Source organism: Terrapene carolina, unplaced genomic scaffold, assembly GCF_002925995.2.
Source record: "Terrapene carolina triunguis isolate 2854851 unplaced genomic scaffold, T_m_triunguis-2.0 Scaffold42, whole genome shotgun sequence".
NCBI classification, from domain to species: Eukaryota; Metazoa; Chordata; order Testudines; family Emydidae; genus Terrapene; species Terrapene triunguis.
In genome coordinates this window covers 50,239,639-50,257,158 of record NW_020664393.1, presented here as the reverse complement: position 1 = coordinate 50,257,158, position 17,520 = coordinate 50,239,639, and the positions used below count along the sequence as shown (strand labels likewise).

The 17,520-nt window shown below is 41.0% G+C and overlaps 1 protein-coding gene across 1 annotated transcript in view; it reads right to left on the bottom strand.

The window, feature by feature from the left end:
* Nucleotides 1-17,520, bottom strand: part of SNTG2 (syntrophin gamma 2) — a 457,199-nt gene that overhangs the window by 169,401 nt on the left and 270,278 nt on the right. The window contains exons 5-6 of the mRNA XM_024215800.1: nt 12,155-12,198; nt 11,992-12,033 (exon numbers count right to left, since the gene is read on the bottom strand). Coding sequence (XP_024071568.1) covers nt 11,992-12,033; nt 12,155-12,198 — 86 coding nt within the window. The remainder of the gene's footprint in view (nt 1-11,991; nt 12,034-12,154; nt 12,199-17,520) is intronic.

Below are 17,520 nucleotides of genomic sequence, written 5' to 3'. Positions count from 1 at the left end.
AAAACGCTTCCTACTTAAGGTACCTGATCCATCCACCTTTACTGATCATTCTCCCCTCATGGGTAGCAAGGAAGCCTCGTTCTCTGTATGTGTAGAAGTGGCACAGCTAGTGAAAGCAACCCTCCGCTCCTTCCCCCACTACCACCTTTTTTGATGGGGTAGCCGGTCACACCACATGTCCTCCATCCCAGGTTGGGTTTTCTTGAAGGATGCTTTTTTTGTGTGTGGTCTCAGTCCCAAACATATAGTCTGTTATTTTTCCAGCAAGTGTAGAATCATAGAATATTAGGGTTGGAAGAGACCTCAGGAGGTCAGCTAGTTCAATCCCCTGCTCAAAGCAGGACCAACACCAACAAAATCATCCCAGCCAAGGCTTTGTCAAGCCAGGCCTTAAAAACCTCTAAGGATGGAGATTTCACCACCTCCCTAGGTAACCCATTCCAGTGCTTCATCACCCTCCTAGTAAAATAGTGTTTCCTAATATCCAACCTAGACCTCCCCCACTGCAACTTGAGACCACTGCTTCTTGTTCTGTCATCTGCCACCACAGAGAACAGCCTAGCTCCACCTTCTTTGGAATCCCCCTTCAGGTAGTTTAAGGCTGCTATCAAATCCCCCCTCACTCTTCTATTCTGCAGACTAAATAATCCCAGTTCCCTCAGCCTCTCCTCGTAAATCATATGCCCCAGCTCCCTAATCATTTTCGTTGCCCTCTGCTGGACTCTCTCCAATTTGTCCACATCTCTTATGTAGTGGGGGGGACCAAAACTGGATGCAATACTCCAGATGTGGCTTCACCAGTGCTGAACAGAGGGGAATAATCATTTCCCTTGATCTGCTGGCAATGCTCCTACTAATACAGCCCAATATGCCATTGGCCTTCTTGGCAACGAGGGCACACTGCTGACTCATATCCAGCTTCTCATCCATTGTAATCCCTAGGTCCTTTTCTGCAGAACTGCCGCTTAGCCAGTCGGTCCCCAGACTGTAGCGGTGCATGGGATTCTTTCTTCCTAAGTGCAGGACTCTGCACTTGTCCTTGTTGAACTCATCAGATTTCTTTTGGCCCATCCTCCAATTTGTCTAGGTCACTCTGGACCCTATCCCTACTCTCCAATTTATCTACTTCTCCCCACAGCTTAGTGTCATCTGCGTGTACCTTTAATCCTCTGTTCCAACCAGGATAGGACATAAGTACAGGTATACAACAGGTGGCACCTTCTACACAGCTTCTTTCCTCCATCCAGTTCACCTTCTGAGCTTCCTCCTGCTTCCTGTTCCTCCCAATTACATGTCCTCCCAGTTTCTGAGATAACTGTCTCATTAGCCCAGCAATTACCACCAATTGTCAGTGACCCCCACTAGAAACAGTTGATTGCTCCAATTAAGCCTGCAGACTTCTCTGTGTTGCAGCAACCTCTGTGACCAGAGTACTACAACTAGCACTCTGTCACAGTCCTCATTCAAATGTGACTTCATCCACCCCTGCCAGACAGGTCAACAACACCTTAATAACCAGTGTGATCAAAGACAGATGACAGACCTAAAAGAACCAACATATAGAGACTTCCCACAGTAGTCAATGGGAATTTTGCTACTGACTTCAACAGTGCCAAGATTTCACCACCGATCTTTGTTATGAGATTATCAGTGAACAACGTAAACAGTGTCTCTATACTCTATACATAACCAGTTCTAAAACCAGACTGAAAGGGGCTTAAAAGATCTGAGGCCTCAAGATATTGCCAGAATTGTCTTGCTTTAATTTTCTCAGTAATTTACCTCCAAATGGAAGATCAGAAACAGGGAAATAACTCACGAGACTGACATCATAAAGAGTTTCTTTCTTGAACACAGGCCTCACAATTTTGTATTTGAAAGGCTGGTGCCTTGCAGATCTGTGACTAGTTACACTGACTATTGCCCTTTCTCTTGTCAACGTTTATTTCCGTTTTATTGAGGCACTTCAATGGGCCTACTCTGTACCTAAAGTTAAGGAACATGCATACATGTTTTCTGGATCTGGGCCCCAAATTTGAACTTAGATCACTACATTTATGAAATAGTTAAAGTATAGCTTTACTACATAAAGGGAAAACAGTTATTATGTGTAGTATATAATAGCCTGTTATAAGAACAGCTATTGGTCTGCTTTTTCTATCCTAGATGCTCATTCCTGTCTTTTCTATTTTATGTAATGGAATTGTTTAGTCTCTACATGTTACATATTATATTACTGCTGTACATATTGTTTATCACTATTGGGGATTAGAGTGCATTTTTATGTACCAAGGTTAACCTTATTTGGTCAAAAGATAAACCATAGCTATTTGACTTCTATAGGACTGTTCACGTCCTTAAAATTTAAGCATGTCCATAGGCATTTGCAGGATTGTGGCTCCCCCCTCTCTCTCCCCCCGATTTAGTTGGGTTTCAGCAAATTAGCAACCTCTACAAAATCTCTGAATTTGAGTTCCAGCGAGGTCACTGAGGCACAGAATACAGGCCTGTAACAATTTTGAGTGTCATTTTTAATTTTAAAATCTGTAAGCCCAACAGAACAGTTCTCTTAAGTGTGAAATTCTGAATTTGCTCCAGCAGTCATACTTAGCAAACCAGGTAGAGAGATTATCTGAGACCGGCAGAGTCAGCTGTCACTTTTCATGTGGCGTCCGAAAATAGTTCACATTTTAATGCTAAGGCAAGATTAATGTTTTTACCATTCACTGTCCAGTACTATAGGATTACGAACCTACTCTAGTTCACAGAAGTTTGACATGTCACATTTCATTTTAGCTATTGCAGTACTAGAGAAAAATATAAATTTCCTAAGCAATATTGACAGACAGATCTTATGAACACCAACCAAAAAGAACAAATGCCTATAGATTTGTATGACACAATTACAGTAGAGTGATTTCAGATGTTCTACTTTGGGATACCCTGTCAAATCAAAACTAGGCACTGAGCAAAACAAGGCTTAAGGGAGTACTGCGTTCATCAACATAATAATATGCCAAAAATTGAAAACATAGAAAAGACAAAATGTTTATCACTTTTCCATTTAATATAAAGTAATAATGGAATATCAGGTGTCCTGCCTCCCATGTTTTTTTTTTTTTTTTCAAATTCTTAATGTTTCTGGCTTATATAAGTAAGATACCATACCCTGAAGCCCTTATTCATTTTTCTTCTCAACTAAAACTGGTATCAGTGGGGATTTTGCCCATGTATGGGCTGAGTTAAAAAAAAAAAAACAGAATAAGGATGTCAGGATTGGTCCCAAGATAGTCAAACAGAATAAAGACTAAAGATGGGTCAAGAGAGCTGAGTTTTTGTTTTGCAAAACTCAACAGTACTGGTGTTCTGGGTACAAGATCAAGTTTTTATCTGAAATACCAAAACCTTAAGACACTTGAAGGGGATTGGATACAAGGTTCCAGGTCTAGAACATCTCTAATAGGAACCACACGTGAAGTGCTCACCCAGTTCTGCTTCTGCTGCAGATTTCAGTTTAATTTGAAAATTATAAACACACATCAAGAGGAGAATGGTTGCCTTCCTAGTACATGCAGAAATTTTACATAGACTGACACAGCATTTCAGATTTTACAATTCCACAGCAATTATGATGCCATGCTATCTCCTTTTAAGTACTGAAACTTACCATGTTTATCTGGTGTACCTGGAGCAGTAAATGCTGAGTATTCTATATCGCCAACTCAACAGTCATTACTGTCTTCATCAAGCTGGCCCTTTATATTACCTCCACTCAGCTCTGCCAGGACTGGCAGCAAAGCCTCTCAAATACATAAAACAAAAGTCTTCACTATCAAACATCCCTTTCTCCCCAGGCATTCCTCCGTGGGTGGGGAGTTTGGCAGTGCTACTCCACAATTGGGAGGCATAGTCAGTTAAATTCAGTCTCATTCTCCCTGGCCTGGGAGAGGTTAGCAGCCAGTCTTCTTTTTACCAGTGTTTCCCTTCCTATGACAAAGAAGGGAGTTTATATGCTGCCCTGATTTATAGAACTTGCCCTGTTTGGCAGAGACATAGTGCCCTGCCCTGCCCTACACTACAAGGCCCCTGATCCCAGGACCTAAAAAGAACAGTTGTCTAGGAATTTTCCAGATACTAGCTAAGACCTGAGTAAAAGATTTGTGTGTGTAGACAGTAGGGAGATTTGGGCTAAAACCCAGGAAAGAGCCCGAAGTATGTCTGCAGTGAAGACAAGCCCACAGCATCTGCCTCTGTCATTCTCTGGGTCTTTATCTCTTGCAGAATGACTGAAATGGGTTAGCTTCACCCTGAAACTTCCCCTCTGATCTGAAAAGGCCATTATACCCTGTTACAAGTCATTTTTAAAGAGAGTCCTCTGTCAGCGGTTACCACATTATTGTATCTTTAATATTAGATCTGGTCACATAATGGAGAAATTTAGTCATGAATTCAATGGGAAAAATGAACAAGAAATTATTTGACCAGCTACATTAAATACATCACATCACTATATGCCCATACATATACAACTTCTGACTACATTCCCACGATATGTGGGCTGTGGGTAAATGGTGGTGGCACAGCATAGTTTGACATACTACAGACTTTTCTAAGATATGGAATTCTTTACATGGACATGATCCTTGCCAACAATGATCTGACCATAGTCTAAAACTAAATGTAAAAAATAAGAGTCTTGTTAAAGCAATCCTTTAAAATTGTCATGTAAACCTAGCCTTCCCCATCTTCCCCAGACCTCTGTAACATACTAGTTTCATCCAATGTAGTACTACAGAAAACAGTATAGTGAATGTGGCACACTTTCAAATCAGTCAGGTGACAAGGCAGGGAGCTCTGAGATGAAAGGAAGACACTGACAAACATTACTTATGTGGTATCAAAAGGCCTGACCAAGCTCCACTGAAGTCAATAGGAATCGCTCCAATGACTTCAAGGGGATTTAATTTTGCTTTTTGTAGGAAATTAACATTGAAGAAAAATGTGTGTTACAGACGTAGGCTTTCAAATAAAGTATTAAAGGAGGAAACAATACATATCCACTCCTTGTTTTAATAAACATAAATGACTTCCAATGCCAAGGAAGAAAAAGACTGATGAGAAGGTAAAATAAGGGACTTGAACTGTGAAAGAGACAATTGTATTAATATTCCAGGTTTAGAATGCTGTTTATCAGCCGAACTGTGTTCTGTTTGTACTATATAAGGCGAGGATCTGATTAGCTATTGTGGAGGCAAAATAATCCTTCACCAGCTCAATCAAACAAAAACTGTACCACCATTTCCCGTCTTCACCTCTTTGAATCCCCACCAATCATATTTCTAAAAATAAGCTTATTTTCAAGGATATTCAATTATTTTCAGTACTTCAGAGTCTCTTGTACTATTTATTATACAAGTATCATTTCCATAAATCTTCATCTCCATGTTTTCAATTTTTCTTTCAGTCATCAACATTCTTGAACTAAAGTTTGCAAACTTCTTATCTGCAGCAATTGTAAACTCACTTGGAATACATCCTATCTTTTACCAATATCAATGGTGTTTTGAAGGCTTTCATGATTTGATGAGCCAGACCTGTCTTCTGATAGTGTGAAAATGAAAACATACAGGGTCTCAATGCACAGATTACACCAAGTTTACAATGCAATTTCCAATCTTTCCTGGAATTGTTTCTTTTTTGTTTGGTGTATTTTAAGCTACCCATAATGTGTGTGATCCAGATAAAATAATTAAAGACATAACATTCCAGAAATTGTGAAAGTAAATCTCAGAGCGCATTCCTGTATAAGCCAACTCCACTTCATGTATTCTAAGGCCTTGTCCAAGAAAATACTTAACTCCCATTTACTTTGATGGGATTGAAGCACTTGCTTAAGTGCTGCTCTGAATAAGGATGCTTGACAGGAATGAACATACAGAGCCACTCCTGGCCCCTACTGTAGCCAATTTGTCTTTGTCTACCAACACAAAGCAGCTTTACTGGTAACCTGAGGATTCCCTCTGCATATTTCAGTACTTTTATCTGGTTGTAAGGTGCCTATAGAACAGTGGCAGTGAATGGGAAGGTAGAAGAAAAGGATAACGGCAAGAAGAGTGGTGAGAAGGATGTACCCTTGGGGAGGTGTTGAGACTAGGAAAAATGGGGGAAGTAAGGTGCAGAAGAATCAGAACAGACAACATGGTAAGGTAGAACTGACAAGACAAGTTATCAGGTGGCAAAGGACAAATGGATAACAAGAGAAAAGACCATTAACACCAGCACCCAGGGACCAGAAGACTAAGGGCACTGCAAAACAGGAATCTTTTAGTTCACACCTGCAGTGTCCACATGGGGGAGTTACAGCACCGCACTTTGGTGCACACTGCTATTTGGAACCCTGTAGTCCCAACTGTGGGGCAGTATAGACATGCCCTAAACGTTTTGATGTAGAGAAAGGCAAGCTCTGCTATTAGGAGTAGAAGAGAACAGGAAAGGCAGTTTGCTGTGAAGCTGCATTATTGTTGCCATTGCTACTGGGAGCTCCAGATGGATGTTGGGCTTTCAGGGGAGCTGGGAGCTTTTAAATTCTACCCCTGGAAGTGCTGGTGGTCACATAGGAGGCCACTTATGGAGGTGCTGCCAGCATCAGTCATCCTGAGGTAGGATCCCAAGGGCTCCAGTTGTGCTTCAGAGGCCAAAAAGGCCCTGTTCTCCCAGCCTCCTCACCCATTGCTGCTGCTGATGGCCCTTTGCTTAGATCTGAAATTAGTGTTCAATTACACATTTATCCAAACTGAACACCTGTCACTAAACTACAAATGAACATATACAGGAAACCTTCAGTTTAAAAAAGAGAGATAATTTAACAATCTGCAGCTGGCCATGGCTCCTCCCTAGCTGGTGATTGGACTAGCAATTCTTCTGAAATGATAAAAATTAATAACAAGGAAAAAACTCTCTAAGGTCTCCGTAGGACTTGAAAGTTGTCCTGACATTCTGAAAGATACAAAGAGAACGCTTGCAAACTATTTTCAAAGTTTACAACTAATTAGATTCTACACCATGTTTAGAAACACTGTGTTTCAGTGGCCACTATCCCCGAGCGGCTTAGGTCCTTGTTATGTGATACAATATTGTAGCAGGCAGTAAGTGATCAGAATAAAAGTGAGATTATGAATGTATTGTGTAAACCTTCTGCCAGGTGGTTAAGAGCAGCAGTGAGGGCTGGGTTCAATGTATCTAGTGTTCCTCTTTACAAATATATGAACTGACTCAAGACCTCTCCCAGAAACCTAGGAAAATGAAACAAACCCATTCTGGGTGTCCTTAACAGCCAGAACTTCCCCACTTGCAAGCATTCCGAGTCTGTTTACAAACAAGTAAATCTTTGTTAGGGGGAAGAGAACACATTCATAAATGTGGGAAAACACAGCAACCAAATTATATATACACACACAGAAAATAATAACACCCTTCCAGCTATTTGGCAGTAGTCCACCTAACTCCCTTCTTACCCAATGGTGAGAATGTCCCATGACTGTACCACATCATCCATGCACCAACCCTACTCATGATTTGCCTCAGTGACATACAGTTGTCCAATTTGCAGGTCTATCTCCAGTCCCAAGGGAGATGCTTGACCAGCTCCACCTTGAAGAACCACCACTTAACCTAGCTTAATGATTCAGCTTTATTAAGGTGCGGTGTAGGCAAATAAAACTCTATATCAGCACTTGTCTCTTTTCACCAACAGAAGGAGTAGAAAGCTCTTTCTTCTCTGCAGCTTTTGGCTACATTGTTTAGAATTTTTCTCTATGTTTTGTTTAGGTTTCTTATTAGGTATCACATATTGATTACACAGAGTTCCTAGATATACCACACACAGCAGCAGCATTTCTCCAATCTTCCTCACCAATGCAATGTAACCGAGGTACTGTGCTGGCTGGTTGAATGAATATTTCTTGGCATTTCCTGAAACAGCCCTGAAGAAGTGTGGCTCCTCCCAGCTGGTGGAAAGTAACTTTGTGAAGAAGTTCAGTGTACGGGTATGCTTCCTGCATCAGGAGAAAGGGAACTTGTCCTGCTGATGATGTCCAAAACAGGAGCTCTGCCAATAATAAATGGCTGTGGTTCTCCTGCTTACTGTGCCTGAGTCATTATTTTGGGGATTTGGCCTGACTAGGCTTATCCATCAGAAAATAACCATGAGGTCACATAACAGTATTTTAACCCTGACCTAGGATCATATCTACATAAGAAAGGGGAGATTCAGTCTCTTTGCCCATTCAGTCCTTCACCTTCTTGATGATACCATCAAAAGTTAGTGCCATTAGTGCCAGCTGTAGGGGTGTTTTTTGAGATGTGAAAACTTGTCCACCAGGAGCTAGGTTTAGGCTACCATATTCATTTCCATATAGCCAATAAACAGCTGTCAGCTGGTGAGAACTTTTAATCACTACTGTGTTGGGTTGGGTTCCAGAGAAGTGCTGTATGTAGTTTGAAAATGAACCAGATCAATTTAATCTTGCATACAATCAGGCTGATCAATCAAATGTGCTATAGCAAACACTATTAGCTTAGAGAGTCAGTAAACATTATGGTGGTGTGCTTTAAATTTAATAATGGCAATAATAATGGAACAAATCCTTAGGGGAGCTGAGCATTCTTCACTCTTATTGATAACAATGAGAGTGCCTGTGCTCAGCACCTCTCAAGATTTGGCCCAATAATCATGATATATGCCAAATAAGGCAAAAGTAGTATCATTGCCCATTGCTTGTCTGGATCTATTACACTTTATTGTTTTAGGCAATACTTTATTCAGTTTGATGGTAAAGTTTTCTGCAAATAAAAATAGTAACTCTTTGCTTATCAGTTTTCTAGTCTCTGATGTGTGATTTCCAGTGGTAATGGCTTTAATGACATTTGCCCAATTATCCAGCTGTCTGAGATATTTCTAAGGTGCCTATCACCATGGTATCTAAGCACTGACAAGTATATGACAGGAATTACATAAAAGAGTAATGTGTTCTATAGTAAAAGGATAATTCCGTGTTTTATAGTGTTTTCTTCATAAGAATACAACCACAATTCATTTAAAAAAGAATACCCTTTTCAATGAAGCAGAGATAAGAGAATTTGTTTTTCCCCAAAGAGAAACTTCCATTCAATTATGATAAGACGGATTCTCTTGCCATCTCAGTTCTATAAAACAATAAAGAAAACCTCTTTTGATAATTTTTCTTTTAAGTAAACCAAATGCTCAGTCAAATACATGGGCATAACAATATCAGGTAATCTTTCTGATCTACTCATGAGAAATTATATTCCTCCCCAGAATTTAAGTCACTGGCAGACAGTCCCTTTTTGAATACCCCAGATGAATATTATCGAAAGAAATGTTCTAACTAGAGGTATCAGACAAGAAGACACCTTCTTGTCAATTGTCTGTAATGGGCCACTCTCTTACCACTTCAAAAGTTATTTTTCCTCCCTTGGTATCCTGCTGTTAATTGATTTATCTTGTTAAATTGACCTCACACTTGGTAAAGCAACCCCCATCCTATCATGTATTTACACCTGCTCCTGTATTTTTCACTTCATGCATCCGATGAAGTGGGTTCTAGCCCATGAAAGCTTATGCCCAAATAAATTTGTTAGTCTCTAAGGTGCCACAAGGACTACTCGTTGTTTTAACTAGAGGTAGTACATTGTTCTATCATAGTTCCATTCACTTTAAGACTCATAAAAACCGATACAAAAATCACTGGAATTAGGGCCTCCCAAAAATTAGTTGGCTTCAGCAGAAAAAAGGAAAAGCAAGTATGTATGTATCAGACTTTATTTATTTATTTATTTATTTTTATTTTATTTTCTACATTCCCAGTTCAAAACAATCTTTGACTTTTACTTAGGAATCTTGCTGGACTAAAATGGAACAATCCTCTCCACCTTGGACTAACCCTTACATACTTTATTTGGCAACAAACAAATGATCTTTCTGCACATCTGATAATCTCTTACACATGATTTATATCCGGAACTGAAATTCTAAATTACTGTATATCAGCTATGCTTTCTCTATTCCTCCCATTGCCTCCACTCCAGATATTTTATTCTTTACATCCAAAAGCCAAGCTAAGGCATTTATGGAAAGACTGAATAATCCTTATTAAGTACATGTCATGTTTATTAACATGTTATTTTTATTTGTATTCTCATAATATCTAGAGGCCCTCATGACAGAACAGTGCTCGATTGTGCTAGGCACTGTACACATACAACTACAGAAATGGTCCCTGCCTCAGAGAGTCTGCAAGTTATAAAAGGTCATGTAATGTCTTATCAAGTCACAGCTTCACATGATACTGTTCACTCTGTACATTAGATATCCCCATGTTTTCAACAAGATACTGCTTCTTTGGGATTAAGCAGAAAAGTTACTTGATTCTGCAAATAGCAATGTCTAGTTGCTTAAACATATTCTCTACTCCTCAATCCTTACAGGGATCAATCCTGCAAGGTGTTGAGCACTACTACAAAGTCTTGAGTCCACTCCACTCCTGCTGAAGTCTGTGGAAATGGAGAGTGATCAGCACCTTGAAAGATCAAGCCCTTTTCCCATGGAAGAACCCAATTTTCAAATGTCAGTACCTAAAGCTAGAAATCTGATTGTTTATAGAGCCGACTTCAGTGCCTGATTCTGTACTACTGAAATTAATGCGAGCTTTGCAAGACCTATCAGATGGGTATTTCAATATATTCTCAATGCTGGAAGGGCTCTAATATGGTAGGTAGATTTTCTACCTTTTTCTTACACATGGTGTGATGGGGTGTCTGCCCCACACTCACCCTGCAGGATTTAATGCAGGCCAGATGGGCCAATTAACCAATTAGGCAACTAATTAAGGAGGCTCAGCTGGATAAGAATAAATGGGTCCTATAAAGCCCAGGAGCTGAAAGCAGAAGGGGCTACTGGGGAAAAAGTGGACACTCCCAGGAGTAAGGGAGGAGTGAGTAGGGACTTCAAGCTGCAGTCGCTCCTTGGGAAAAGTGAGGAGACTTTGGGAACTGGTAGGCCCAGGAAGAAAAGGGGAACCATTAGTAGGAAGCAGCCCAGGGAGAGAGCAGTGAGGCCAGAGAGAGAAGGCCCAGACTGCTGAGCTGAAGGTCCCTGGGCTGGAACCCAGAGAAGTAATCAGGCCTGGGTTCCCTGCCAACTGGGTGAATGGCACTGAAGCCATAAGCAGGAAGACTGCCTAGGACTATTAAGGAGCTAAATCCACCCGGAAGGGGGAAACACAGATAGTGTCACAGCCAGAGGGCTGAGCCACAAAGAGGACGCTGTGGTTCCTGAGGCTGCAAAAGGGGCTGCAGGGGGACGACAGAGACGGAGGAATTGACATTGGCCTCGAGCTAATCTCCAGAGTACCAGAAGGAGGCACCAGCCCAGTGGTGAATGGTGCATCCCATCACATATGGGAATAAGAAATGTTTTCAGTGTATTCATACTAGATTGTGAATGCATATGGAAATTATCTTTTCAACATTTACAACTGTACCATAGACTGACAATGCATAGTCTTCATATTTTCAGCAGTAGGTCTTAAAGAATAAAACTGTTTATTCTTGTGTAGGCACATGGATGTCTTAATGTATTATATGCAATTTTCAAGGGTGAGTAGTAGCCTTATGAATGGTTTATATGGAAGAAACTTTTCATGCATTAGAAAGATAATGTCAGGTATCTGGACTGTGTTGCAGCATCTCTTTCCTATGGATTTAAGCAGTTTTTTGTGCAGTATCTATTTTGTAGCAATATAGTGTGAGATCCAGATCTGATTGAAGTCAATGGCAAAGTTCCCATTAAGGAAATGTAGGCTCAGGGCCATACTGAGTACAGGGTACACAACATGCCATCATTTTCATTATTTTATATGCTCCTCAAATATTTCATCTGATATTAAAGTATAAAAGTTACATAAAACTTACCACTTCTTCATGGGAAGCACTTTCTACATTTATGCCATTAACCTAAAAATGAATATACCATAGAAAGAAAGTGATTTGTAACATATAAATAATGTAATAAAAATAAACATTAAAACATGCTTAAAACAAGCATGTGTGTGGAATAAATGTACAATTTACTGACCTGTATTAGTGCATCTCCTATAAATAACATTCCTGTTTGGTCAGCTGTGGGGGTTACAAAAGCAGTATGTTAAGTGAAAGACTCAAATAATGACATATATTGCTTCAGCACTTGCTTAAGCACACTCTTTGTAACCATGTAACATTTTAAACTACTTTTCTTTTGAAAATGCCAGTGGCATAACAATCAGGAATCAGCCAGTAAAGCTAAATAGATTGGTACCAATTTTAAGCAAATTAAGAGAGTTACTTTCCATGCACAAAGGATGTATTTAATATGGAACACAAATGTCATTTCTCACTAATGAATGATTTCATTAAATTATGTGGAAAGTGTGATTCACATTTTTCATTAGTCTTGCTCAGACAGTAAAATAGGAATTTTAGAAGCTACTTAGCATCTTTTTTTTTTTTTTTTTTTTGCCTGGAACAAATTTACAGGAACTGGTATAATTAAAGAAGCTGTGCCTAGAATGTAATAAAACTATTTAAGATGAAGTTTGAGTTCACTCTGTTCAGGAGAATAACACAACATATTATTTCAACTAGTAATTTGCATATTTTCTACCTCCTGAAATCAACAGGAATGACACCCTGAAAGGGCACACACAACAAAGCTGCTTCAAAGGTGAACAGTCACTTTTGGGAGGTGAATTTCACCTACTTCTGAGGACATGAGTTTTCAATGTGCATTCAGGGAGCTTACCATCTCATAAAAGATGGTCGGCTGTTCACACCCTGATCCTGCAAACACTGATTTGGTTAACCTTAAGCACCCAGGTAGTCTCTTTTGAGACTACTCATGTGCTGAAAGTTAAGCACACATGTGGGCCTGAGACTTACAAGATTTTAAAAATATAACACTCAACTTAATATTTTTGGAGTGTGAAATGGAGGGAAGGAAGAGTCTGACCACACGGTACTTTCTCAGCTTCTGCCGTATTGGATTTGACAATATGAACAATGAAGCTTTCATTCAAAATAGTTTTGTTTCTTAAGACATTGGAGTTACATCAGGGTTGAACTTGGTGCCATCACTTTGGTTGGATAAAATAAGTACCTTTACTTAATATTTATTAGTATTTAGGCACCATTTAATTATTTTCCATTAATCTATTTTAAATGACAGCTTGTAGATATTATTAATGTAAAGTAAATGCTTTTTGGGGATTCTAACTTACCTTGTATTTAAAAAAAGAATAATCATGCTTGCAATCTCTGGTGTATATGTGTGTGTGTGTGTATATATATACACACACACACACATCTAAGTCAGCCTATAGTGAGGGAAATAGAAACAAAAGAAACATAGGATATGTCTATGCTGCAGTTGGGACAGCATAAGTAGGCACACCCAGGCAGGGTGACCAGACAGCAAATGTGAAAAACTGGGACAGGGGGTGGGGGATAATAGGAACCTATATAAGAAAAGGACCCAAAAATCGGGACTGTCCCTATAAAATCGGGACATCTGGTCACCCTACACCCAGGCTACCTCTAATCATGCTAGCTCACTAAAAATAGCAGTGCTGCTGTGGTGGAATAGGTGGTGACACAGGATAGCCTCCTGTGTATCTACTTATGGTCCCGGGTGGGATTGTACTCAGGTGGCTAGCCTGTGCCACCACCCATACCACCACAACTATACTGCAAATTTTAGCAAATGTGGACAATCAAAGCTAGCTTGGGTACGCCTACATGTGCTGCAAATGCACCTCCTGATTGCCGTGATCAGAAAGGTGAGCATATTATTCCACTGAGTGAACATCAAAATAAGGCACTTAGCAATAATAAGTAAATGTTTAGTTACTCCATAAAAGCCATGCTGTATGGTTGATTTTTGTGCAAACTTTCTAGTGACATTGGTGAGAGATCTGCTCTGGATTGAGATCAGTAAATGGACTACAATTTATACTCCAGTCCATGAGTTTAAATTTAAAATGGAAGATGGCTCTCCCCAGAACGTCACTGGCAGTGATGAACCCGATTCTAAAGGACACACCATTTAGATACCCAGACAACAGCCAGTTACAAGTATGTACGAGAAGACAAAACACAGGTTAAAATACTTTACTGGATCAAAAAGCAGGTGAATGCATAAACTTGGAAGGCAGAAAGTACTGCAGAATAGGTATATTTTAAACTCAAAGGCATCACCACATCCATTCTTTCACAAGAAGCACTACATCTACAAACACTGTCTTACAAAAAACAACGAGGAGTCCTTGTGGCACCTTAGAGACTAACAAATTTATTTGGGCATAAGCTTTCGTGAAATGCATGGAGTGAAAAAAAGTAGGCAGGTATAATTATACAGCACATGAAAAGATGGGAGTTGCCTTACCAAGTGGGGGGGTCAGTGCTAACGAAGCCAATTCAATTAGGGTGGATGTGGCCCATTCCCAACAGTTGACAAGAAGGGATGAATATCAACAGAGGGAAAATTACTTTTTGCAGTGACCCAGCCACTCCCAATCTTTATTCAGGCCTAATTTGATGGTGTCAAGTTTGCAAATTAATTCCAGATGTGCAGGTGAATGAGCCCCTGAACCAATCCCTGCAACAAACCCCGTTACCAACTCACAAAACCCGTTGCCAACTCTGTCCGCATATCTATTCAAGGGACACCTTCATAGGACCTAATCACATCAGCCACACCATCAAGGGCTCGTTCACCTGGACATCTACCAATGTGATATATGCCATCATGTGCCAGAAATGCCCCTCTGCCATGTACATTGGCCAAACCGGACAGTCTCTACGCAAAAGAATAAATGGACACAAATCAGACATCAAGAATTGTAACATTCAAAAACCAGTAGGAGAACACTTCAATCTCCATGAACACTCAATAACAGACTTAAAAATGGCCATTCTTCAGCCAAAAAACTTCAAAAACAGACTTCAACGAGAAACTGCAGAACTGGAATTCATTTGCAAACTTGACAGCATCAAATTAGGCCTGAATAAAGACTGGGAGTGGTTTGTTCACTACAAAAAATAAGTTTCTCTCTGTTGATACTCACACCTTCTTGTCAACTGCTGGGAATGGGCCTCATCACTACAAAAACTAATTGAGAGTAAATAGGGAAGTCTTGCCATGAAGGAATCACAAGCTATCATACGCCTTTCATTGTGTGAAACACTCACCCCCTCTAAGGGACTGGGAGGGGCAAAGAAGTGCTGGACACATGTTCCTTCCCCACCTTCATCTGCAGAACAAGTCTTGTGCATGGGAAGGGAACCACCAAGAGTATTCTTCACCCTCTGAAGGAATGGAGTAGTAGGTGCTCTACCCCAATAAGCTAGGCAGAGATGATAAAAAATTCCTTTCCCTGCAGTGGTGCAGTTCCACGCTGACCCCAATACATGTCAGTTCCTATGTGGCTCTCTAGAGCTGTTAGGAAGGGTATGTCTAAAATAAATGACCCATGGCATGGCCACAGCTGGCCCAGGTTAGCTGATTTATAGAGCCGTGCGTGGATACAAATTTATACCCGCGGATGCGGATATCCGCGGATACCGATTTATATCCGCGGAACCACAGGGCTCTCCCGGGAACTGCAGCGGCAAAAGGAGCACAACGTGGGGCCACCACTCCCAGAAGCCAGCGTCCCATGCTAGCAGCTCCTCTGATGCGGCTTTACCACCCACAGCCCTGCCCCCATCCCTTCCACGCAGCTGTCTGCCTCTCCTGTCTGGGGGCGTGCGCGCTGCTTGAACACAATAGCATGACCAACGGGCAGGGCTGAAGTTCGGGCTGGACATTTGGACTCAGGCTGGACCTGAAGCTCTGAGACCCCTTCCAGGGGAATGGGCTGATAGCCCTGGCTCCAACCTGAACCTGAATGTCTACACTGCTCTTTTTAGCCCCACAGTCTGAGGTCTGCAAGCTCAAGTCAGCTGACCTGGGCTCTAAGACTCAATGCTGCAGGTTTATCGCAGTGTAGACTTACCCATAGTAACAGACAACTGGGGAAAAGAAAATCATAGCCAAATATTCTACTAGAATTTCAAAATAAGAAAAAGACTGAACCTAGGAATTGTCAGTTGTCATGTGTAGCTTTAATCCCTTATGAAACATGGACCACTTGAGAGAAAAGCATCTTTAACAATTCAAAAGATAACGAAACAATGAACGATCAGTATCATGCGAGACAAACTTGATCACTTTTTTCACAGAATCAGTAAACGAAACATTCCTGGACCTCACTAAAGCATGCGGACATAATATTTCATAAAGTTATACCTGAAAAAACAGTATTTCAGACTGACTTGAACTGGCCATCAGGAAATTTAGACTTGAAATTAGACAAAGATTTCTAACCATCAGAGGAGTGAAGTTCTGGAACAGCCTTCCAAGGGGAACAGTGAGGGCAAAAGACATATCTGGCTTCAAGACTAAGCTTGATAAGTTTATGGAGGGGATGGTATGATGGGATAGCCTAATTTTGGCAATTAATTGGTCTTTGGCTATGTCTTCACTACCCGCCGATCCGGCGGGTAGCAATCGGTCTATCGGGGATCGACTTACCGCGTCTCGTGAGGACGCGGTAAAATCGATCCCTGATCGCTCTGCCGTCGACTCCGGAAATCAACCTCGGCAAGAGGCGGCAGCGGAGTCGGCGGCAGCAGTCGACTTTCCCCCGTCCTCACCGCCAGGTAAGCCGACCTAAAATACGCAACTTCAGCTACGGTATTCACGTAGCTGAAGTTGCGTATCTTAGGTCGGAACCCCGCTGTAGTGTAGACCTAGCCTTTGACTATTAGCGGTAAATATGCCCAATGGCCTGTGATGGGATGTTAGATGGGGTGGGATATGAGTTACTACAGAGAATTCTTTCCTGGGTGTCTGGGTTGTGAGTCTTGCCCACATGCTCAGGGTTTAGCTGATCACCATATTTGGGGTTAGGAAGGAATTTTCCTCCAGGGCAGATTGGCAGAGGCCCTGGGGGGTTTTCGCCTTCCTCTACAGCATGGGACACGGGTCACTTGCTGGAAGATTCTCTGCACCTTGAAGTCTTTAAACCATGATTTGAGGACTTCGATGGCTCAGACATAGGTTTGATACAGGAGTGGGTGGGTGAGATTCTGTGGCCTGCGTTGTGCAGGAGGTCAGACTAGATGATCATAATGGTCCCTTCTGACCTTAAAGTCTATGATTCTATGATTCTAACCATTTCTGAAAGAAAATAAGCTCAGAGTAATGATAAGCAGCACTGTATAATGTTTTACAGGAATGCTTAGTGGTTGCCTTAGGGATTAGTGTTAGACCCGCTCTTACTCAACATCTTCATTAATTATCTGAAAGAGGAGTAAACAGTATACTAATTACATTAATAGATTATACTAAATTGGGAGAAAACT